The sequence below is a fragment of the Diabrotica undecimpunctata genome, chromosome 9 (assembly GCF_040954645.1).
Source record: "Diabrotica undecimpunctata isolate CICGRU chromosome 9, icDiaUnde3, whole genome shotgun sequence".
Classification (NCBI taxonomy): Eukaryota; Metazoa; Arthropoda; class Insecta; order Coleoptera; family Chrysomelidae; genus Diabrotica; species Diabrotica undecimpunctata.
The window spans coordinates 116585988-116610895 of NC_092811.1; the positions used below are offsets into that span (position 1 = coordinate 116585988).

A 24908-nucleotide genomic window follows, 5' to 3' on the forward strand; every position below is an offset into this window, starting at 1 on the left:
CTTTTATATATAATTATGTGCTACCTTTCTTTGTACTTTTTCAACCTTTGAAGTTCTTTGATGTCTTGCGGTATAGGCTTTTTGGTTATAAATTAATTTGAAATAAAATAAAAGTTAACATTTTGTTACCTAGTCGTTTGTACAATGGCAAAGGTTTACATACAGTGTGTTAGTTGATCCCAAATTTAGTCTGGAATAAGTTTTATAAAAAAGGGGACAAAAGTTACTGTGATAATTACCGAAGAATTGCTATAACAAATACTATACTAAATAAAATCTACGACAAGTTACAGTAGGTGATCAAATTATTACGATCAGTCATAAAATTTTAAGTTGTTTACATTTGTTCGAAAGTTTTATAGTAAAGTCATACGCTCCTACACAATTAAGATATGCCCATATGTTTTGTCACTAATAACTTTACTTTTTTGACGTTGACAGCTCGAGAACTGTCATTTGTGACAAATTATGTCACAACATTGGAAGTTAGAATTGAATTTGTCTGTTTTTATTTTTTTTTAATATTAATATCGTTTTATCTATGTAATATGTTTAAATTATGTATTAGTGGTAATTGTGAGTGAAAAAAAAAAACTGATTAATTTTAAGGACATTTTCAAAAAATATCGATTTTATCATATATCGATAAAATCATAAAGGGTAAGGCTAAAGACTTCTCTAAAACTAAAATAGTGGAAATAAATACATTTTTATCGAATACAAAGCTTTCCCAACGTCAGATAGCTCAATAGTGCCAAGTAGCGTAAGCAACACCCAAAGACGAGAGAAAAATTAGGGATATCTTCGTAAACAACAGAAAGAAACGACGAAAAATCCTCACAGAACTAATTCATGAAGCTGAGATGGCAGTTTCTGACATGACAGACCGCAGAAGGTTTCAAATCATGTCGCCTGACCAAAAACAAAGTTGACCACCAGAAACATGAAAAAGAGACTGAAATGGGCCAAAGAACACTAAAATTGGACCATGGAGAATTTAATGAGGTAAATTACATTGCTATTAAAATTTAAATCGGTATAACAACTGTTTCTCATTCTAAAAAAATATCTTATATTTTGAAGTTATACTTCTATACGCACGGTCGGCGTTGGAAATTTGCATGAGAGTGAATCTGTGAAACCATTACATATGTAAGATAATGAGTAAGAGAGAGACAGAAGATATATTTTCTCTCTCTTCCTCTCTCGAGAATAAAAATGTTCCTTTTGTATTTAATATTATATATTATATATATATATATATATATATATATATATATATATATATATATATATATATATATATATATATATATATATATATATATATATATATAATATTGTATATATATTATATAATATTATATATAATTTAATATGTATTAATATTATTATTTATGTGATATGTTTTGTATTATTTAAAATTAAATGTTTATAATTATTTTAGGCTTTTGCATTTCAAAATAATCACTGTTTTACCGAGAACTGTCAATTTTGAAATCCGTTAATGTCATGTCTAATTGGCAAATCCTTTACGTGTTTGGTTCATACTCTGGTGGTTGTGAGTTCGAATCCCAATTATGAATTTCCTTTTTTATTTTTGAAATATTTAAAAACCTTACGTTAATCTTATTAAATATATGTAATATACGCAAAAAAACATAAATTTTAAAATAAAATGAAAATTTACAACATAATCCGAGTTGTTGGTTTTTTATTTTTATCTTCGTAAAGTAAGTTATGTATATTGGCAGTTTTAAATACTTATGAATATTACATTTTAATTTATATTGTATTATTATATTGAATTATGTTGCAGTGTATTTATTGTATTGTAATTTTTATATTAATAACAAAATAAACAATGAATTTTACTGCAGAGGATGTGTAAAATTTTTTTTTTGCATTCAACTCCTTTTATACATATATAAAAATAAAAATATATATTTTCATTAAAATATTGATACAATCCTTCATTTACTATACTCCTATTACAGGTCAAATGTTTATATACAGCAAACGATGCACCATATACCTATATAACTAATTCTTTTTCTCTTTCTGCTCTCTCTTATCTATAGCATTACATATGTAATGATTGTGCAGATTGACTCCTATATAAATTTTTAACGGCGAACGTGTGTATAGAAGTATAACTTCTACCGGCAGTCCCACTGGACTGCCACACCCGTTTTTTTTTTATTCGCAGGTATGTTTCTCCGATGAGTCTACAGTGGAGATATTCATGAACAAGTCGACCTTCGTTCGAAGACAGGTGGGTAAAAAATATCACAACGATTGTATAGTGAAGCGAGTAAACTTTACTTTAATCGCTTTTCTTAAGGAGCGTAAAGAAGACTACTCAACATTAGAAGAACCCGCATGGTTAAGGGATTTTGGATTCTTGACCGATGTCACAGGAAAGCTGAATGAACTAAATTTGCAGCTTCAGGGTAAAGAAAAAAGTATTTTTCAAAGGATTTCCGAAGTAAAGTCATTCATTGCGAAACTTGAACTATAGAAGAAAAATCTACTGGAAGGAAATTTAAAAAATTTTCGTCGTTTAAAAGAAGTAATCGAAAAAGAAGTGGTAAACGTTCAACCTTACACAGGAGAGGGGCATATAGAAATGTTGACCAGACTGAGGCATGAATTCGATACCCGATTTAGTGACTTCAACAAAATTGAAGCGATTGCTCAGTTTGTATCTTATCCGTACATGTCCCTCGATGCAGAAAGCTTATCTCAAACCATCGAATAGCATTTCAGCGAAAGCAGACCAGAGACTGAATTAGAAATAGTCACACTCCAGAATGATTTGTACTTTGAAAAATTAAAGGCAAATATCGAATACAATTTTAATAATCAAATCTTGCCCAAGTACTTTCGCTTTCTACAACATCATCAGGGGCATCTGAAATAAGCCAAGAAACGTTTTTTTAAATGAAGAAAAATTGATTAACCTCGATAAAAAACTCGAAGTTAATGGATGATAAAAGTTCTTTGTGATTAACGTTTTAGACTTACTTCGTCAAATTTGGGCTATTCAGCAAGCGCAGAATGTAATTAACATAAAATTAAACATAATTTGTACATAAAACTACACTAAAACAAGGACAAACAGTTTAAAATTATTTAAAAATTATTTTACGCTACATTCTTGTCGGCAAAATGAGAGAAAATGGTATTTAACGGAAATTTTAAGGTGACATGTGACATATGACAGCTTTGATGGGCAGTCACAATCATGGATATGTGATCTGCACATATTAAAATTCTATATAAGTAAGCTGGCATTGACCAAAGGTCCAACTAACACTACTATAGAAAATCAGGTTATGAAATATGACATAGAATATTTTAATTTAACTAGATTGCATAATCCAGGTCTCACACTTACACCTGTCTGTAATAATAAGGTTGTTAGTTTGAGAGCAAATGAAGTGGACATAAAGTGTAAATGAAAGAAATATACTAAACAATCTATTAGAGAGTGGGTGGTTGACTACAATAAAATGGTCTACCAGGCACTATCAATACTGTAAAAAAGAGAAGAAATCTGACTATGAAATTGTAATACTAAAAATTAAAACAAAATTGAAAGCAGTGTATAAATGCGGTATAATTCAATTAGTTCAGTTAAACCCCCAGTCAATGGGAGAACTATAAAACTAATATGTAAAAGCGTTACTAAAGACCAACTGACCAACAGTGGGAGATGTTGCAATATACAACTGTGGAGTTTGTATATCTAAATTGCGCAGAGGTTTGACGAAGAAAGTCTAAAACGTTAATCACAAAAAACTTTTATCATCCATTAACTTCGAGTTTTTTATCGAAGTTAATTTCAATTCAGTCAATTTCAGTCAACTTTTCTTCATTTAAAAAACGTTTCTTGGCTTATTTCAGATGCCCCTGATAATGCTGTAGAAAGCGAAAGTAATTGGGCAAAATTTGATTATTAAAATACCGAATCCTAGTCAATGTAGCTTTGAAAATTAGTGCCCTGTTTTGTTTCACCTATCTTTGTGAATCAACGCTTTTAAACATGAAGTTCATTAAAAACAAATAAAGAAGCCGACTAACGGATGAACATTTGGACTCGTGTATTAGACTAGGAATAACAAACTACCAACCGGATGTTAAAAAACTAACAGACATGATGGACTGTCAATACTCCCATTAAAACAAAATACGTATGTATTTTTTTTTTCACCATGTTTAATTTTTACTTCCTGTTCTCTTAAGTGTACGTCTATTATAAAGGTTTTTAAAACAAGGTAGATCTTTGATGTTTGGGATTTTTTAGTAGCTCTTTCCTGTAGTGTGGTTGCCGACCCTTGGAGTAAAGTATCCTCTCAAGATCATGGTATGGTCTGTCATCAATAGCAAGGGCTCAGGGATGCTGTACATTGTGAAGGAAATGATAAACCAACATCAGTATATTGAAGTTCTGGAAAAAAGCTTATGCACAAATTAAAGACTGGTTTGGCGAATCGGAGTATTTTATCTTTATGCACGATTCAGTACCGTGCCATAAGGCAAATCAGTAACATCGTACCTGGAACAAAACAAAATTAAAGTACTAAAGTGGCCAGGTAATCCCCCAGACCTCAACCCGATCGAAAATTTATGGGAGCTCATGAAGAGGGGGATTGCCCAAGAAATTGTCGCAAATAAGTACCAGTTAATTCAGAGACTCATTGCCACCTCTCACAGAGGCGATAAAATAAAAAGAAGACTGCCTGAAAAATATTCAAAACATGCCAAGAAGGATCAAAGCCGTCATGGAAGCTGAATGAGGTCACACGAAATATTAAAAAAAATGTTATTTAAGGTCAAACAAAAAAATATTTCAAAATTTTGTAAAATTACGTGTTCCTGATCTATTATTATATTATACTCATATCGTTATATGCTTATATGCAGTTTTATTCTTTATGAAACATCAAAATATTAAATCAATAAAATCAAAATATGTATAAAGTTTTTTGCGGTGATCATAATAATTTGATTACCCTCTGAATAAAAAACAATTGAAAATTAATATATAGAAACCAAGGCAGAATAATAAACCCGACTTAGAGCGGAACGATCAACAATTAACCATTTGTTTACACTGATACAAATAATAATCAAGAAATCCATATAGCATCTGTATACTTAAAAAAAGTACGATTAATCTAAGCTGTAGAGGCAAAAATGAATGATTTTAAAATTAATTAGTGAATTTTTGAACCAGCACAGTGTTTTTTAATTATTTTTATTTTTGTTGTTTCAAATCAATATCTTAAGGTAAAATGAGCAGAATATTTAATAAAATTACATACAAAAAGCTTTCATTTGAGCTGTGCTACATTAATTGTGACCCAATAGTTTTTGCGAAAGTCCAAAAATGTGAATTTTTGGCTATTTTTAATTTTTTAAATACCTTTTTTTAAATTTTTTTTAATGCAAAAACCATTATATTGTATCTAGCCCAGTCTGGTTATACAAAAATCATCGATTTCACGGCAAAATGTTTCGCAGATATCTGAAGCTTTTAAGACATAGGTGGGGGTTACTAGATGACGAATAGATAAAAAGATACTCTTATTTTTACCTTGCGTTTTTTTTAAACAATAATTTATGGTCAGAATTTAATTTTTTATCTATAAGTTTTTTCCCTTATAATTTAAATAAACAATATGTATACCATTTTTTTATATCAAGAATATCTTTATTTTCCCGTTTTTTCAATTAAAATTAATAAATAATTTACGGAGATATTTGCAAAAAAGCAGTTTTTTTGCACTAACTTATAAATTTAATTAATTTTTTATTAACAAAACAAAATGTTATTAATACATTTCAACTTTGAGGAATTACCGTCCTTTAAATTTGTGCGAAATTTCCCCCCGATCGGTCAAATAGTTTAAAAGTTATTCAATTTGTTTATCCCTGGGACTAATTGTTTAAACCATTAAACTTGCCTTATGAATGATGCTAGACACATTTAACAAATTTCTTAGGATTCTTTAAGACTTATACTATCTCAGAAGTTAAATGAATATTGAGTTTTCATCGAAATTATTTACAAAATAAACGTTTGAAAAAGGGGTATGTTTTTTACTTATAAACAATTGTAATAACTTCTATATTTTTCAAGCTACAGACTTATACGTACAAACATTAGATAGCTGGTAAAAAAACTCACATTTAACAAAAAAAATAAACCTTCTATGAATAATAGGAACGAAGTTAGCGACAATTTTTTTGTTAATTATAGCTCCATTGTTTATAAACATTAAGAAGTAAAATTTGCACAAATTTTGAATGAAAATCCAAACTTCATATTGAATTTTATAGCTATAAAATTCATCCAATTTTTCGAAACTTAAAATCTTTCGAAACGAAATTACTTTCGAAAGATCGACATAGGAAAGTGGAGGGGAAACTGTTTTAGCTCCTCGCTGCAAAATTGAATATTATGGTTACGGATTTATCATTCAAAAGCTTCAACAGTTCTGTAGGAATTTCATCAGGTCCATTTGCTTTTTCATTTTTAGCGTTTCTTATTGCGTATTCTACTTCTTCTTTCAATATGTCTGGCCCAGTTGCATTGATTATCTGAGTTAAGTTGTTTCTATCGTCTTCAAATAATTCATTCAGGTATTCTGTCCATCTTTTTATTTTATTCTCTAGATCTACCATAAGATTTTAATCTTTGTCTACCTATAATAAAGTTTACCTATTTGGCATTTCTTTATGCTTCCTGTTATCTCTTTTACTTTTTTGTGCATATTGAACGCATCGTACTTTTTCTCATAGGTTTGCATTTCTTCACATTGTTCTTTAATCCACTTCTCTTTGGCTTCTTTTATTTTCTTTTTTATGTGTTTATTTATTTGTTTGTATTTGTCTGGGTAATTCTTCATCTTTCTTCTTTGTTCCATCAAGTCTAGTATATCTTGTGTCATCCACCCCTTATTCTTTGTTGTTGTTTTTGTAAGATGTTTCTTTCCTGCTGTTTGTATAGCTGTATTTATGTACTTTAATTTTTGGTTAACGTTGTTTGTATCGTTAATTTGTTGCTGGTAAAACGGAGGTTTTCATTTATTTCTTCTCCTGTTTCTTGTCGTATATTTTTCTTTCTAAGTTTATTTAAATCTAGTGCCTTTCTGTGTGGTCTTCTAATCTTTTTTGGTCTCGCCTCTATCACAGTAACTACCGGGTTATGATCTGAGACTAAATCAGCTCCTGGGTACGTCTTAGTACATTTAACGGCATTATGATACCTCCTTGCTATCATAATGTAGTCTATTTGATTTCTCACTATTTTTTCTTTGGTATGTTGTGGAGATGTCCATGTATATAACCGTCGAGGAGGTAATTTGAAAAAGGTATTTGTTATTACGAAGTCTTCACTTTGGCAAAATTGAATCAATCGATCTCCTCTGTCATTTCTGTTTCCAAGTCCATATTTTCCTACTTGTTCTCCTACCTTACCTTGACCCACCTTAGCATTAAGATCGTCCATTAATATGTTAATGTATGGAAAGACTGACTTAATAAGTGAAGACAAACAACCTGCAACAAAAAGGTTCAGACCTGACAGTGAAGTCGAATAAATGAACCAAATTTTAACTTTTAAACCAATGTATGTAAAGAAAATAAAAAAAAGTAAAGTTCAATAAACATTGCAAAATTTAATAAGGCAAGTGATGAAAAAATCGACTTAATTTATCAAAGCACTTAAGGCAGATTAGATTAATATTGTATATCATATTTGTACGAAAAATAGAATAAAAATCAATATTGTTAATTATAAAAATACAAACAATTATAATTAATATAAGGAATATAATAATATAATGTGTGAAAAATTACCTGAAATTTAATTTATAAAATATATAAGTATTTTTATATCAATGATATAAAATGAAAAAACATATGTTGAGTTTCCGGGATTTTCCTAGAATTATGGGGGGTGAAAATTATGTCATCATTATTAATACTGCGACAGACTATTCGAGCAAATTAAAAAAAAGTAAGTATTTAGGGTGAATTTCAAATGGACTCAATTTTTCCGAGTTTTCCCATATTTTCCGGCCAGTGAAAACTATGTAGTTATTCATATTTCGACGAGCTACCCCAGAATAAAAAAAAGAGGCTTGCAGCTGCAAAGAAAGCCAAGATAATGTAAATTTTTCCTACGTGTTGCAATTTGTAGTTCCGATGCCGAAAAAAAAACGGAGCTGAAACAGATATCCTCTCCACTTTCCTATGTCGATCTTTCGAAAGTACCGTCGTTTCGAAAAATTAGATAAATTTTATAGCTATAAGTTTCAATATTATAAAGTTTAGATTTTCATTCAAAATTTGTGCAAATTTTACTTCTTAATGTTTATAAACAATGGAGATATGATTTTTAAAAAAATTGTCACTAACTTCGTTCCTATTGGTCATAGAAGGTTTTTTAATGTGAGCTTTTTTACCAGCTATCCAATGGTTGTACGTACAAGTCTGTAGCTTGAAAAATATAGAAATTATTACAATTGTTTATAAGTAAAAAACATACCCCTTTTTCAAACGTTTATTTTGTAAATCATTTCGATGAAAACTCAATATGCATTTAACTTCTGAGATAGTCTAAGTCTTAAAGAATCCTATGAAATTTGCTGAATGTGTCTAGCATCATGCATAGGGCAAGCTCAATAGTTTAAATAATTAGCCTCAGGTATAAACAAATTAAATAACTTATAAAATACTTGACTGATCGGGGGGAAATTTCGCACAAATCTAAAAGATGGTAATTCCTTGATGTTTAAATGTATTAATACCATTTTATTTTGTTAATAAAAAAATTAATAAAATTTATAAATTAGTGCAAAAAAACTGCTTTTTTGAAAATATCTCTGTAAATTATTTATCAATTTTAATTAAAATAACGGTAAAATAAAGATATTCTTGAAATAAAAAAATGACATAAATATTGTTTATTTAAAATATAAGGGAACAAATTTATAGACAAAAAATCAAATTGTGACCATAAATTATTGCTTAAAAAAACGCAAGGTAAAACTAGGAGTATCTTTTCATCTATTCATCATCTAGTATCCCCCACCTATGTCTTAAAAGCTTCAGATATCTGCGAAACATTTTTCCACCTTTTTTTTAACCAGACTGGGCTAATCTCTTTTAATTACAAACCGAATGAGACTTTTTAAGATCTGGTCGGTCAATTCCTTTTTTGGATACGTTTAGTTGTTTATAAAAATTCTTAAATTTTTATAAATTTTACAGGACTAGAACTTTTTTTCTAAAAAACCTAACTTTATACGGATTGTCTTGTTAGTCGATTATATTTTTATGTCTTCTTCTTCTTCATTCTTGTATGTAGGATGTAAAGCCTGTTTCTTCTTCAATATTAGCCTCCTAAATTGTTTAAATTATCGCACCATCTTTTTTTTTTGGTTTGCCAATACTTCTTCGTCCATTTGATGACTTATCTCGTGCTATTCGTACTATCCTATCCTCTGCCATTCTACTAATGTGTTCGTTACACTCCTGTTTTAGTTTTGTCACCCATCCATTTATGTTTTCTATATTGCATGCTCTTCTTATGATTTTTCTTCTCTCCCTATCCAACAGAGTTTTTTCTGATATTCGTTTTACAAGTTTTAACTCTTTCTTTTGTGTCTAATAACAAATGCTGTCGATTATGCTTAGTACATAAACATATTTATCACGAACAAACTTCACTAATAATCTATACACACAGTAGTAAGTACAGATACTTAATTACTGATACTATACCTATTTTACTAATATTTTACCTATTAATTTTAATTCCCTCAACATCAACCGTACCTGATCGGTCAGGTAGAAATTTAAAACGTGTTTATCTATTAAAAATGGCAATAATACTACGAATCCTTTAACGACGGAAAAGCCAAGATGATATATTTTGAGACCAGCTATACCGTTTGTTTTAAAATAATTAATTCAAAAATTGTTATTGGAATATCAATGAGTACCAAGGGCGGAAAAAATAGCAAGTCATAATATCATTTACCAACCGGCAAAATCAAGCAGATAACTAAAGTGCCAATATATCTGCTACAGGGAAATGCTATGTATGAGAACCGAATTTTCGTTTTAAACCGCCACGTGCCGATGACGAGCTCTGTTGACCAGAGCCAATAATTCAATTTTTTCTAAAAGAATTAATTGGTTATTGAAAGTTGGAAGGCAATCGCATACATTTACGGCCTCAAAAACGTGTTTGTTTGGTCACGCTATAATTTGAAACGAATTTGGTTATTTTGATGTCTTCCGGTTGATGTGTTATTAATTTCCTTTCGATATGAAAAGAAATTAATGTGTAATGTGGAAATAGTCTTTGGCCAAATCGGTGAATATTGTAAATTCTGTTATAAATTACTTAAAACCTACTTAAAATGTAACAATTATAAGTATTACAAATAAACTGATAAAGAAATCGATGTTTCAACTTGCACAATCAAATTAAAATATAGTTAAAAGGGCCAAAAGTAATCCACAAAACAAGGCTTAAATTAATGTGTGAGGAAAGGTTTATTCTCCGTCCTTACTTTCATATCGCACCTTGAAAACCATATGGCAATATCTGCAATTTTTTCGTAAAATGACCTTTTAATGCAGTCTAATAGAAAAAAAAATCTATTTTTTAATGCTAGCAGCAACTGCAACGAATTTTAAATTCGGCACCAGAAAGATACGTCCTTATGGCTTTTGTAAAAAATCTATTCATCTTTTTATACCATCAGGCAATATCTGCAGTTGTTGCTCTATGGTTCTAAAATAGGAACAAAAACTCAGATCTATCTGGCAATATCAGCAGTTAATGCCAAATGGTTTTTCAAGCCTGGCAAAAATGTAACATTGCCTGTAACTAAAAAATCGTTTTTAATTTAGTTAAACGTAACATCCCGTAGTAGTAGCGTGCCTAGTACTTCACGAGTACTTTCAGCACATGAATTCGACATCCCCTATGAGAAGGTAACTACTTGTAATAATTTTTGTCCATTTATTCCACTGAGGAGCACGGGCGTCTCTCATTCAATTACGTGAGGAGATGGAGTTTACACGTATTCTTTTTGTATTTTTTCTTGCAGTATGATTCAGTGGAAACGAAGAACATTACGGTTGATTTAATCACTACTATACTTGAGGAGACGAGAGGAAATGAGGGCACCAACACGGTTATTAAATCATACAACATTTGTGATCAAAATGAAATATCTGTTTATAACGATCCAAGTAATATTCAACCGTCATCAAAATCGAGTGATAAAGAGGAAATATGCTTATCTGAGTCATTATTTGGAGAACTCAGTGACGACGATCGTACCTGGCACCCTCAAACCAAATCGAATTCACCTTCGGATGACAACACAGATGAGGAAATTTTTCCAAGACTGAATAGTGTTACTGATTCTAATACTCTTAAAAATAAAGGTGTTGTGGAGATAAGATCTAAAAAGAAAAGTAGAAAGAAGAAATGTCAACCGGAGGAATGGGGCAATAATAAAAGAAAGAAATTACGCAATTCAGGAATAGATTATGTTAATGTAAAAAAATGTGACCCTTGCTCGTAAAATGAAAGCAAGATGTACTGAGGGAAAATGCAAATTTGAATGCAAAAATGTAACTGATGAACAAAGAACTCAATTATTTAAAAATTATCGGGCATTAGGAGACTTATATCTTTAGTGAAATTTTATAGGAAGATCAATGGAAAAACTAATATGAAATATAGAAGAGTAAATCCAGACAGTAATCGTGAAGCGCTCTATGCCTATTTCTTCGAAGTGGAAGGCAAGAAACAGAGTGTGTAAGCACAATTTTATTGCAACACTGGGAATAAGCGACAAGACTATAACAAATATACAACGTCGTACTGTAGATGGGTTTATCCCAAAAAACAAGCGAATAAGACAAGTAGAAATTACAAGAATGGAAAAAGAATCGACGAAGTCGTGAAAAAAAACATAATGAGTTACATCGAATCCATCCTAGAGTGGAATCTCACTAATTAAGAAAACAAACTACCAGAGAATGCGTCAGTGGTGACAAAACTCTGGCTGATATTCATCGTGATTATATAACAATTTGCGAAGAAAAAGGTTCGGTGTTCGGAATTACGCTACGTTTAGGACCATATTTAACACGGAATTTAATATAAGTTTCTTTAAGCCCAAAAAAGATCTCTGCTCACTTTGTGAAAGTTACAAAAATTCATTATATAAAACTACATTAGAAGCAGCCTATAATATTCACCGTCAAGAAGTGGAACTTAGTAGAAAATAAAAAGAAAATGTTTTAAAATCTGCACAATCCAATACCTGCATTACTGCTTGTTTTGACTTACAAGCCGTATTACCGGCACGTTCAGGCGATGTCTCCTTTTTAATTGCAAAAGAAGATCATCAACATTTAATTTCACAATTTTTGACCTGACCACAAATGCAGGATACAGCTACCTTTGGTTCGAGGGAATTGCTAATCATGGTCCAAACGAAATAGCCTCATGCCTGTTACAATTTCTGAGCCAGAGAACAGAAAATAATATTATATTCAGATAACTGCAGTGGGCAAAATAAGAATAAGTATATTGTCTGTCTTTATTTCTATGCAGTACAGAAATTGAACATACCTAAAATTGCCCACAAATCTTTGATAACAGGTCACTCCCAAAATGAGGGAGAAAACATGCATTCTTTGATTGAGAAACAAAAAATTAAAAGGAGGACCAATTTATGTGCCTGCGCAATGGGTCACAGTAGTTCAAACAGCGAAAAAAACAGGTAAACCTTACAAAATTAATGTAATGTCTACATCAGATATATTGGACTTTAAAAAATTATGTAAGGAAATAGGGAACAATTTTAATATTGACGAAAAAGGAAATCGGGTCGTCTGGAATGAGATTAAGATAATCAAGGTGGAGAAGACACTTGAAAATAATTTTCAGGTTAAGACAAGCTACAATGATACAGAGTTCAGAACCATTAATATAAGGCGAAGACAACGAGAGTTGATGGCTAATATGGAACTAAGTAAAGCATATTCACATCCACCAGGAATATCCCATCTAAAAACACAAGATCTGCTCTCACTGTGTAAGGCTAATGTTATTCAAGAGCACTACCATAGATTTTATGAAGATTTGCATGTGAACAATGGAACAGTAGAAACCGAACAAACAGAATACAATATGCATGATTTTGATTAAGTGTTAAAACCAAAAAATTGTAATAAATAAGTACAATCTTAAATAAAAAAACTTTAATTTGATATGAATTTTTACATCATCATTTTCCAAAATTGATATATATTTTAAAACCATATGGCCGTATGTGCTAAAATACCTATTTCCTAAAATAAATTTCACATACTCCTTAGTGCATATAAAAATATGCAAAGTTAAAGACAATTATGCTAAATACCAGGTATGTAGTTTAATTTTTGGAATAATAGTAAATAATAATAACTTTAAAAAAAATTGAAACGCTCATAACTCAACATTATGATTTTTGCAGTTATTGCCCTATGGTTTTCAAGGTGCGATATTTCGTTTAAACAGTGGTTGACATAAGTTGACTTGTATAAAGGTGGTGTTGACCTAAAGCTAAAATTGAGTCGGAATTGCGAACAGAAATGTTCATAAATCTTATTTTGGATTCTACGATTTGTTTGGCCTATATAGGATCGGGGTCAGTCTGCACAAGAAATTTCATTAACTCCGTGTTGTTCATTTGGAATATTTTGATCGATTAATCGGACAAGAAATGAAAGTTTTTGTGAGGAGGAGGGGGGGGGGGTAAATATTGTTTTTATTCCTCTTGTGAGGTGACACCTTTGATGTAGGGAAGAAAAGTTTTCGTATGATGAAGATTCGAGTCTTTGGGTTGAGATTGAGTGAGAGATTGATGTCTGTGGATGCTCCTATTGATGTGATTTTCGCGGTAACAATTTTCGATGACGTCTTATTTTAAAGTAGAGAGCTCAGCGGATCTACTTGCATCATGACAAAAGCATATTGATCTGGAGACAAGGGTATTAATAACTGAATTAATTTGTGAAGGTGGATGAAGAGAGTTGGCATGCAAGTAACGGTTGGTATGGATGGGTTTTCAATAAACAGAGTGAAGAAAATCTTGAGATTTGTTTTTTGAAAACGTATATCATTCAGATGGGTTTAAAAAGAGACCAAAGCATCCCTGCCATGGCGCCAAATGATGAATGTATCGTCAACATATCGTAGCCAACATGTGGATTTGAGCATTGATGTGGATAGTGCTCGGGTCTCCAAGTCTTCCATAAAGATATTAAAAATTACTGGAGATAATGAGGAGCCCATTTATTTGTCTATAGAATTAATTTTGGAAGATGAAATAAGTGTTGGACATACAATGTTTAATGAGAGATAAGTGGTCTTGCTGGATACTGTATTTAGTTTTCAGAATGTTCAGAGTTTCGTCTATTGGAATGTTTGTAAAGAATAAAATCTGACGGTGAGACAGGATATTGTCAATGTTCATAAAATTTTCTCCAGATCTACCTCAAATAAAAAAAGAGCAAAATTGGTCCATATTTAACGAAGATTTGATGAGTTTTTAGGAGCACCGCGGATTTGAAGTGCGCCGGGCAGACAGGAGAACCACTCAAAACCGAGCTGATTCGGCTACTTAAAAAAACAGTTAATTTTACTCATGTTTTTTTACTATAAATATCTGTTTTTTAAAAATAAAAATTATATCTTCATAAAATATCGGTTATTTTGGTTAGTTCTTTTTCTACTTTTACTTTTATTGTGTTGTTTTAATAGATATTTTCGATCTTTTTGATTATTCCTAGAGGTATCTCTCTTGCGTACAGTAAGTGGATAACGCTATTTAATTTGACCTGGTCAAATGCCTTCTTAAGGTCCACGAAACATAGATATGCCGATTTGTTGTATTCTAATGATTTCTCTTGCACTTGCCTCATCATAAATATAGCGTCGGTGCATGATCTTCCCGACCTAAAAGTTTGTTCTTCTTCTGCTAGTGTTATAATTTTATTCAGTTTATTTGTTCCCACTTTGGTTATTTTAGTGTTGTGTTTCATAAATTAATTCCTCTGTAATTTTCCAGGTCCGATTTGTCTCTCTTTTTGAAAAGAGGTATCAGGATGGTTGATCTCCATTCTTGAGGAATTCTGTTTTGTTTCATTATTTTTTGGATTAGTGTTAATAGTTGTTTGGTCAGATCTGGTCCTGCGTACTTTAGGAGTTCGTTGGGTATCCTCTCCTGGTGATTTTTTAATTTCCTTAATGCTTCCTTTACCTTTTCCTCCTCAATATTTATTTCTTCGTTTGTCGTCACCTCTGGTGTTGGTGGTTCATTATAATCACCTTTAGCAAATACGGATCGAAAGAAGTCTACCCATGTTTCCTACTGAATGTCTTTCGTTTTTATTAGTTCGTTCTTTTTGTGTTCCGTAAGTCGTGTTCCACCTGTTTTGAGAAGCTCTGCCGGTGTACCCGTTTTATTTGTCTAACTAAAATATTCGTTTCATTTCTGATTCGGTTATAGTGGTTATATGCCTTTTGTGTTTGTTGTGTTCTGTATTGTAAAAAGGCTTTCTTCTTTTCTTCACATTTTGTCTTCAATTCCTCTCTAAACCATGGTGTTTTCTTTTTTGATTTGTTAGTGTTCGTTACTTTCCTCTCTCCAAGTAATTCTGTTGCTTTTTTAATTATGTTATTTTTTAATTTTTCCCAGCTTTCCTCGATGTTATCGTTTTCTAATATTTCATTCCCCGCAATCTTCTCTGATATTCTTTTTCTGTATGAATATTCCGTGGATTCCGTATTTAGTCCTTCGACTTTGATTTTTGTTTGTGTTGGCACCGCTTTCTTAGCGCTCTTTGCTAATAAAGTTAAATTGAAGTTACAAAAAGAAGAAGCAAATATAGATATAAGTCGTGCCACCCTCCATAAAGTCATTTTTAAAATGGGTTTTAATTATCGTAAGATATACAAAAAAACAATAGTAATGGAATCACACAGTCTGCGCACTTGGAAAACTGAGTATCTCTCTGAAATTAGGAGGTATAGGCTAGAAAACAAATCATCATATATCTGGATGAAACATGGTTTGATACTCATGATACAGTATGCAAAGAATGGATCCATTCCAGTAAAAACTGCCAGTCGAAAGCACCTTCGAATAAAGGAAAACTTATAACAATAATTCACGCAGGTTCGAAAGACGGGTGGGTTCCAAACTGTTTGCTCTTTTCTCCGAAGAATATTAAATACTCTAGTTTAGACTACCATGAAGATACCAGTGCAGAACTTTTTGAAAATTGGTTTTAAAATTCTCTTTTGAAAAATATTCCTTAAGCCACTTGTGGAAAATTCTCCACTGTTATATATTGCAGTATAAAACTGTTGCAAATTACTACTTTTATGTTATCTTCATTTATTAGTTTCAGCAACTCAGTCGATGTATCATCTGCACTTCAAACTTTACTAATTTTAGGATTTTGTAGCATGTTCTACCTCTAATTTTATAATTTTTGGACCGTCAGTACAATTTTGGTAGAATTCAGTATTATTATTTTTGCCGTCGTTAACCAACTCTAATATATACAGTTGCCTTTCTCTTCTTATTTCGTTCTCATTAACCCTGCTGTCCTGTTCGGGTCTATTTATTCGGGATTCAAAAAAAATTTATTTTTTACTTTATAAATTATAAAGCGGCGTAACGTTTTGGTGTTTCGTGACTTTATTACCTAATATGAGGTCTTTATATTGCATAAGAGATAAAAAATCAACTTCCTGATTTTTTTGATAAAAATTAAATTGTTACTTATAGTACGTTCGGATCAATATGACGCACGTATTTGAACCGTTAAAAATTACCTGTGTACGTATGTTTAGTTGGCAATATTTTATATATTTTTTAACAGTTTGTCAGTCAGGTACGTCTATAAATAGAAACAAGTTTCTGCAAGTTAGAACTTGTAAGAAATGTGTAGTGTAGCTGGACGATGTCATTTAGAAGGGCATGTCACGAAGAAGGAAGTGGAGGTGATAGACAAGTGGTAGGCTGGTAGGAGACTGATATGCCAAGCGCATTCATTTACATTTCAAATTTCAGTCTATGTTTGCATGTTGAGAATGTCGCATCGAAGAACGCTAACCAAAGATGAGCTTCGCGAGCTCGCGAACGTGTCAGAGAGTGATGAGTGCATATCAGAAACAGAAAACAATACAAGTAGTGAGACTGAGGAAGAAAGTAGTGATGATTCTGCTGTTCCATTCTACGTACAACATCCTGTAGAACCTTCTGTAACAGTTCTTTCAAAAGACGGTAATATCCAGTATCCTCTCGATTTTCCTTATCAACGCTGTCGTTTTTCCACGGCCAATGTTATAAATAATGCTCCAGGAGTTACAAGGTACGCATGTGCACGAATTTTCGATATCAAAAATTCATTTGACACGCTCTTTTCTGACATAGTTGCAAACCAAATTATAAATATGACCAACAGGCAAGGACAGCGTGTTTTTGCAAATAACTGGAAAGACTTGGATAAAATTGATTTTCAAGCATAAATTGGTCTTTTATTGTTAGCTGAAGTTTTTAAGTCTTATGGCGAATCAACTAAAAGTTTGTGGAATAAAGAAAGGGGTCGTAGTGTATTTCGAGCAACAATGTCCCTGGAAGTATTTACAAAAATTTCACAAGTAATGCGTTTTGAGAACAAGACTACTAGACAGGCTAGGAGATGTACTAATAAACTTGCTGCAATACGTGAAATTTGGGAAAAATGGGTAGAAAATCTACCAAAATTTTTTAACCCTGTTGAAAATGTTACCGTCGACGAGCAGTTAGTTGCCTTCAGAGGCCGCTGCCACTTCAAATAGTACATTCCAAGCAAACCAGCGAAATATGGCATAAAAATTTGTGCTTTATGTGACAGTAAAAGTTCGTATGCTCTAAAATTGCAGATCTCTACAGGAAAGGAAGCAGGTGTCGCGCCGGAACGGAATCAGGGAATGCGTATGGTGTGCGTGGGTAGTAATATGAAAGGCCACAATATAACTTATATGATAACTTTTTTACATCATACAATTCAGGCAACTTCTTCTAAAAAATAAATACAATGCTATGGACTATAAGAAAAAATAAGCCAGAGCTTCCAGCACAAATTGCGAATAAAGAAGTTCATAGTTCGTCTTTTTATTTGACGCAAGATACCACTGTTGTTAACTATATTCCTAAGAAGAATAAAAATGTTATTCTTATGAGTACTTTGTATCATGGTAAGGTTATTAGTGACAGAAATGACAAAAAGCCCCAAAGTATTTTAGATTACAATTCCAGTAAGGGAGCAGTGGATACTCTAGATTAGCTTGTTGGTACATATACATATAACAGGAAGACAAATCGTTGGCCTATGATTGTTTTTTATACTATGCTGGACATTTCTGCCTATAACGCGTTCGTTTTATGGACATCAATATATCCCCAATGGAACACCAACAAACTTACAAAACGGCGAATTTTTCTTGAGGAATTGGGAAAAACACTGGTGAAACCACTTATCCTTTCCAGGAAAAATTTATTAAGAACAAAGATTCACAAGAACTGGTAAAAAGAACAAGAACAGAAGCGAGTAGAGAAGATGGAAATTCTAGTGAACCATCTATGGACAATCCAACTCCGCCTGCTAAACGAGTACGCTGTCAATTTTGCTCTAAAAACGATAACAAGACTGATATTTTATGTTGTATATGTCACAAACATATTTGTAAAACTCATTCTTTTCATTACTGTTCCAGGTGTAAACTAAATTAACTTTTGTAGGTATTTATTCTTAGGCTTTTCTGGGAAAGAAAAAAATGCCTTTTATTTTTGTTGATAAGGTTTAATTTACATTAGCAACATATTTTTTGTTTAATTAACTATAATTGTTTGTTAATAAAGTTTTGTTTAGCCCCATTAGCTTGTTTTATTTCGATTTAAACCATAGTTGGGTCATATTGACACGAACAGTACATTTGCACAGTTGACTCGAACAGAACAGTAGGTTTAACAATGATTTTGTTATTAAATCCGTAAAATAGTTTCGAAACACAATTCAGATTTCTTCTTTAATCTGAGCCTTCTAAAAATTGCAAGGCAAAGCAGACGTTGATAAAGATGTTAATAGAGACATGGGGAATCTAAAATTGCATTCCACGACATGTCTCTTCAACTAAGAAGAAATCCTTAGCGAATTGGTTTCTTGTACTCATACAGAGTAGATTTTGTTATTATTGTCAACTAGTACTTACAGAGGGAACTCATTTCTTAAATATATTGCATATTTCTTTTATTTGTTTGTGTAAATTAAATATGCCTTTCCTTTACGCCCGTTCGAAGTTAACAAAAGTCTGTGACAAATGGATTATATCTAATACCAAACCTTTTTCACAAAACAACAATTTTTAGTGAACAAAAAGTGCTTCAATCATCCTTTAATCAATATATTAAATTAAGATTATTTTTTATATATTTTTTTTTTTTGTAAATTATAGATCCATTATTCCAAATCAATAACGAATTCAGTTATAATAATCTATCTCGACACTAAACACCTCACATAAAAGTAGGATCAAAGGGATTTTACGCGTTCACTCTTTCAGTTTCCGAATTTGGGGATTTACTAACAATGACCTAGGATCATATGTCCTTTTCGATCACAATTTCTGTAAATATTGTTCTTTTGTAATGGGATTATGTACCATTATATCCGAGCCACTGTTATACTAATTCCATAATGCGTTATCCGACCATTCCATTTACAGATTTAGCAGCTTGTTACAATTAAATTTTTAAATCTTTTAGTATGGTAATTAAATGGTATATAACATCCTATATAAGGTACATATTGTTCTGAAGCTATTTTCTTGTGGAACCTTAATGCAATTTACTATTTTTGTTAGAAATAAGCCACAAGTTTACTTTAAAATAATTTTATTTAACTTCTCGATTTCCACTTTGAAATGCTTTTAAAAAATTTATTTGATTTGGACTGCGCAATTTAATTTGTCAGGATAGAGTAACACTTGTAGCAGATATTAAACTAAGTTTAAAACAAATTCAGCAACAACAACCAAAAACCAATATACTTAACTTTGACGATATAAACATAAAACATGACATTAAAAAAGAATTTAACAATAGAATAAAAAACATCGGAGAACAACTAGAAGATCCAGAAGAACTATTAACAAAATCTCCACAAACAGTGATTATAGAAAAAACTTCATCAAGAAAAATAAATGGATGACAGACGACATCTTAAAATTAATGGAACAACGTCGACTGATACAATCTAGTGAAACAGAATATAGACACCTGCAGAGAAGAATAAAAAAGGAGATCAAATTAGCCTAAGAAAAATGGATGAGAGAAAGGTGCGACGAAAGGGAGGATGTAATATCTAAACACTTTTAATTTAATGTGCACAAAAAACTAAAAGAAATGAGTAACATATTTAAAAAACGAGTTCCCTCTGTGCTCGTTGGCAATAATAACAAAATTATTGTAAATGAGCACGAAATAAGAAAAGAATGGCAGGTGTATATATCAGAGTTGTTTGAAGATGACAGGAATAATATTGTCGAATTCTACCAAAACTGTACTGACGGGCCAGAAATTATGAAATGCGAGGTAGAACACGCTATAAATAATCTAAAATTAGAACAGCTTTTGGTCCAGATGATACACCAACTGAGTTGCTGAAACTAATAGAGGATGATAACATAAAAGTAGTAGTAATACTATTTAATTCAATATATAACACCGGAGTGATTCCCACAGATTGGCTCAAATCCATCTTTGTCGCAATACCTAAAAAACATAATGAGAGAAAATGCTTATAATATAGATTAATTAGCTTATTGAGCCGCACTCTTAAAATTTTCCTAAGAATACTTCACAACAGAATTAGACTCAAATGCGAAGAAGATCTCGAAGATACCCAATTTGTTTTTAGAAATACTATGGGAATCAGGGAGGCACTTTCTGCGCTTAACATCCTATTACAAAAATGCCGTGACCAAAGAAAAGATGTATTTTCATGTTTCGTGGACTTCGAAAAGGCATTCGATAAAGTACAGCATGTAAAATTAATGCAAATACTGAAAAATATCGGAGTAGATGACAAGAATATTCGTTTGATTAAAAATTTGTACTGGAATCAAACTGCTATCATAAAAATTGGAGATAACTACACCGATGAAATCTCCATACAACGAGGAGCCAGATAATGTTGCATTTTGTCGCCAATATTGTTCAATCAATGTTGTTTACTCAGACCAGTTATTTAAAAAGGCACTTGAGAAACAACCATATGGAATAAAAATCAACGGGGAACTACTTAATGTGATTAGATATGTAGACGATACAGTAATTCTGTCAGATAATATTGAAGGTATCCAAATTCTGCTTGATCGTATTCACGAGGTAGGAGAGGAAATGGGCATTAAAATAAACTCAAAACCAAATTTTTAGTGTTTAGTCGTGACCCACATCCCGATGCAAAGCTTCAATTAAACGGAGTCCAGGTTGAGAAAGTTGACATATCTGTCCACAAAATGACATATTTGGGAACTGTGATAACGGACCAACTAGATGCAGACAGAAATAAAACTTAGAATAACAATGATTAAAACTACTTTTATGAAAATGAAGTCATCTCTTTGCAATAATCATCTCAATTTAGAACTAAGACAAAGAATGGTTAAGTGTTATGTTTGGTCCGTACTTTTGCATAGTGCAGAAGTGTGGGCGCTAAAAGTATCGATCATGAACAAAATTGAAGCATTGGAAATGTGGGTTTATAGACGAATGCCGAAGATACCTTGGACAGTAGGGAAAACTAATGAAGAAGTACTAAGGAGTATCAACAAAGATAGAAACTGCTAAAGACTGTTAAAGTCGATATAAAATATTACAACTGATCATTAAAGGCAAAATAGAGGGCCGTAGAGGTATAGGAAGAAAACAAGTTTCTTGGTTAAATACCGTTCGTGAATGGATTCAGATATTAAATGCAGGACAATTATTTCATATTACAGAAAATCGATAAGCCTTCGCAATGGTGATCGCTAACGTCAGACAATTCTGATTTTCACGCGAAGAAGAAGAAGAGTAATATTGATATGTCTAATTGATTTGTTTATACGTGTAGAAATTTTCCAATGTATTTTAACAATATATTTAATTGTATTTTAAACAAACAATGAGTTTTATTTATTTCCTCCTGCTCCTGTTATTATTGTACACTATGGTTATACAGAAGGGTTAGTAGACCCATGATAACCTATGACTCAGTGACGTAATGGACAAAGACGCAGCAAGTGGGAGCAATAAGGCTGCTAGGTAATACACAAAGGCTAGTATGCTTGTGCATTACGGGGGCCATAAAAACAACTCCTACTGCATCGTTGGAAGTCCTGTTGAATCTACCACCACTTCATATCTTTATACAGGGCAAAGCCAGATCAGTGATGCACATATTAATTCATAGTCAGCGACATATAAGCCAGATGCATGGTACTGACAACAGAAAGCTAATCGAGGAGCTAAAAGCCGATATTGTGATGGGGAAACCTATCGATGCAACAGCTACGAGATATAGCTTTAACAATAAGTTCACAATTAAGATACCAAGCAGAGAAGACTGGAATAAAGGTGTACCCATACAAGCTGCTGCTACCTGGTACACCGATGGTTCAAAAACATCATAGGGTGTGGGAGCCGGCATAGTAGGGACAAATCAAGGGATACATTTCCCGGTAAGTCTATCTAAGGATGTGAGAGTTTTCCAGGCGGAAATAACTGCAATCCATCACTGCGTGGAAAAAATAGAAAGGAGGAAAAGAACATTCTCTTCAGTTGCCATATTCACAGAGAGTCAGGCAGCGTTTAAGGCACTCAATTCTGTAGAGGTCAATTCTAAGCTAGTATGCGATTGCGTGTGTGCCCTAAATAAACTAGGAGACCGTAGCAAGGTTGCCGTAGCCTGGGTACCGGGGCACGAGGGTCATAAGGGCAATAAAAAAGCAGATAAAATGGCCAAACAAGGCTCATCAATGCCATTCATTGGACCGGAATCTTTCTGCGGCGTTGCAAAATCAGTAGAAATAGTGCAAACACTCCTGACTATGGAGCTGCAGGAAAGCGGAGTCATAATTCACGTAAAGGCAGAAAGGTTCTATTGTAAGTAGAATTATACTAACCAAATTTAAACGTTCTACCTTCGACGTTGCATACTACAGTGCGTTTCGCATAGAAGTGGGGACTAAACCAAATTTCGTCTACTGTGCCGTGGTCAGGAGTGTTTGCACTATCTTCTAACAAGAACGGCTACAAGGAACTGGGTAGCTCACAAATCTCTGGAATGGTGGAATTCACCAGGACAAAGACAGGCGAAACAGCTTATTACAGAACATTTGAGAAAATTTACGGCAGACCTAATAAGCAAAGACAAGAAAACAGTCAAAGCCATAGTAGGTCTTCTAACAGGGCACTGTAAACTGAATAGGAACTTAAAGCTGAATGTATTATCAGATGATGACCTGTGCAGATTCTGTCACCTCGAACAAGAAACAGCAGAGCACATTTTATGTCAGTGTGACAGTCTGGCAAATGTGCGGTTCTTTGCATTAGGAGAAGAAAATCCACCGGCAAATAGCTACATGGAAGGTACAGTCTCGAAGCTACTAGCTCTATAAAAAGGGTCAGGCTAGAGAATGTTATCTAGGACTAGAGGACCACAATAGATCTGAAAAGGTCGCAGTGGAATAGGCCTAAAGGCCATCTCTCTTAATCTAATCTAATCTAATCTACTGTACACTAGACAAAGACAATATTATTTCTGAACTAAAATAAGAACCCTGTGATATAATAAAAAAAATCTAATATATTTTAAAATCATAGTATATGTATAAATATATATGTATATATATATATATATATATATATATACATATATATTATATAGTATAATTTTATGATAATTACGTGTACCCTGTATACTTGTAACAGCTATATTATTTATAGATCCGTCGCTAAAAACTATTTGGTGGATACGATCTTTTCTTTTAATTAAAAAATTTGGTCTTAGTATTGTTCTGTTCAATACCCATAGTTTTTGAACAACCTGCTTTTTGTTATATATGTAGTTTAAAATCCCTATATGGTTTATGATAAAATTTATGAAACGCTGTGTTAAATCACAATTATGGTTTTTCTCTTCAGGTGAGAAGAATGGAGTCGAGCTCTTCTACATACAGTATAAGATATTTTACAATTCCATTTGAACTATATAAAAGGTGTTAAATTATTTAAAAATCACAAAATCTAATAAGTGGAAATGTGAAGAAATGGTAGGTAAAACAGCTTTTAACAGCAAACAGCAAAAAGTAACTGCCTGAGTATTACATGGGAGTACGTAACAAAATTTAAAAATCAGCAACTTTACGATAACAAGTTCTACGTATCATAAGGCAACCATAGAACTTTGTAAATCTAAAATATATGCATGCAATCCTCTAAAATTAATTGAAAATCATTGGTGTATGTTATGAAAATATGAAAAGAGTGCAACATAGTGCTATGTTAAACATACAACTTTGTTTTTCGCAAAATTTTAGTGAACTTACCAAACTCAGAATAACACGGTCCTATGTAGTATATAGAAATTGCTTATTACAAGCTTAGTAGCAGTGAAAAAAAGGATGTTTATTTTAAGCACAACTGAAATATAAGTATTTCACAGCGAAGAAGAACAGGAAAAATTGCCCAAAAACTCAAAAAAAAACTAAAATCTTTAAA

At 32.1% G+C, this 24908-nt stretch overlaps 1 protein-coding gene across 1 annotated transcript in view; it reads left to right on the forward strand.

The window, feature by feature from the left end:
* Positions 1 to 24468, forward strand: part of LOC140449896 (uncharacterized) — a 97653-nt gene extending 73185 nt beyond the window's left edge. The window contains exon 5 of the mRNA XM_072543312.1: positions 24333 to 24468. Within this exon, the coding sequence (XP_072399413.1) occupies positions 24333 to 24413 (81 nt within the window). The 3' untranslated portion in view covers positions 24414 to 24468. The remainder of the gene's footprint in view (positions 1 to 24332) is intronic.
* The last annotated feature ends 440 nt before the right edge of the window (positions 24469 to 24908 follow it).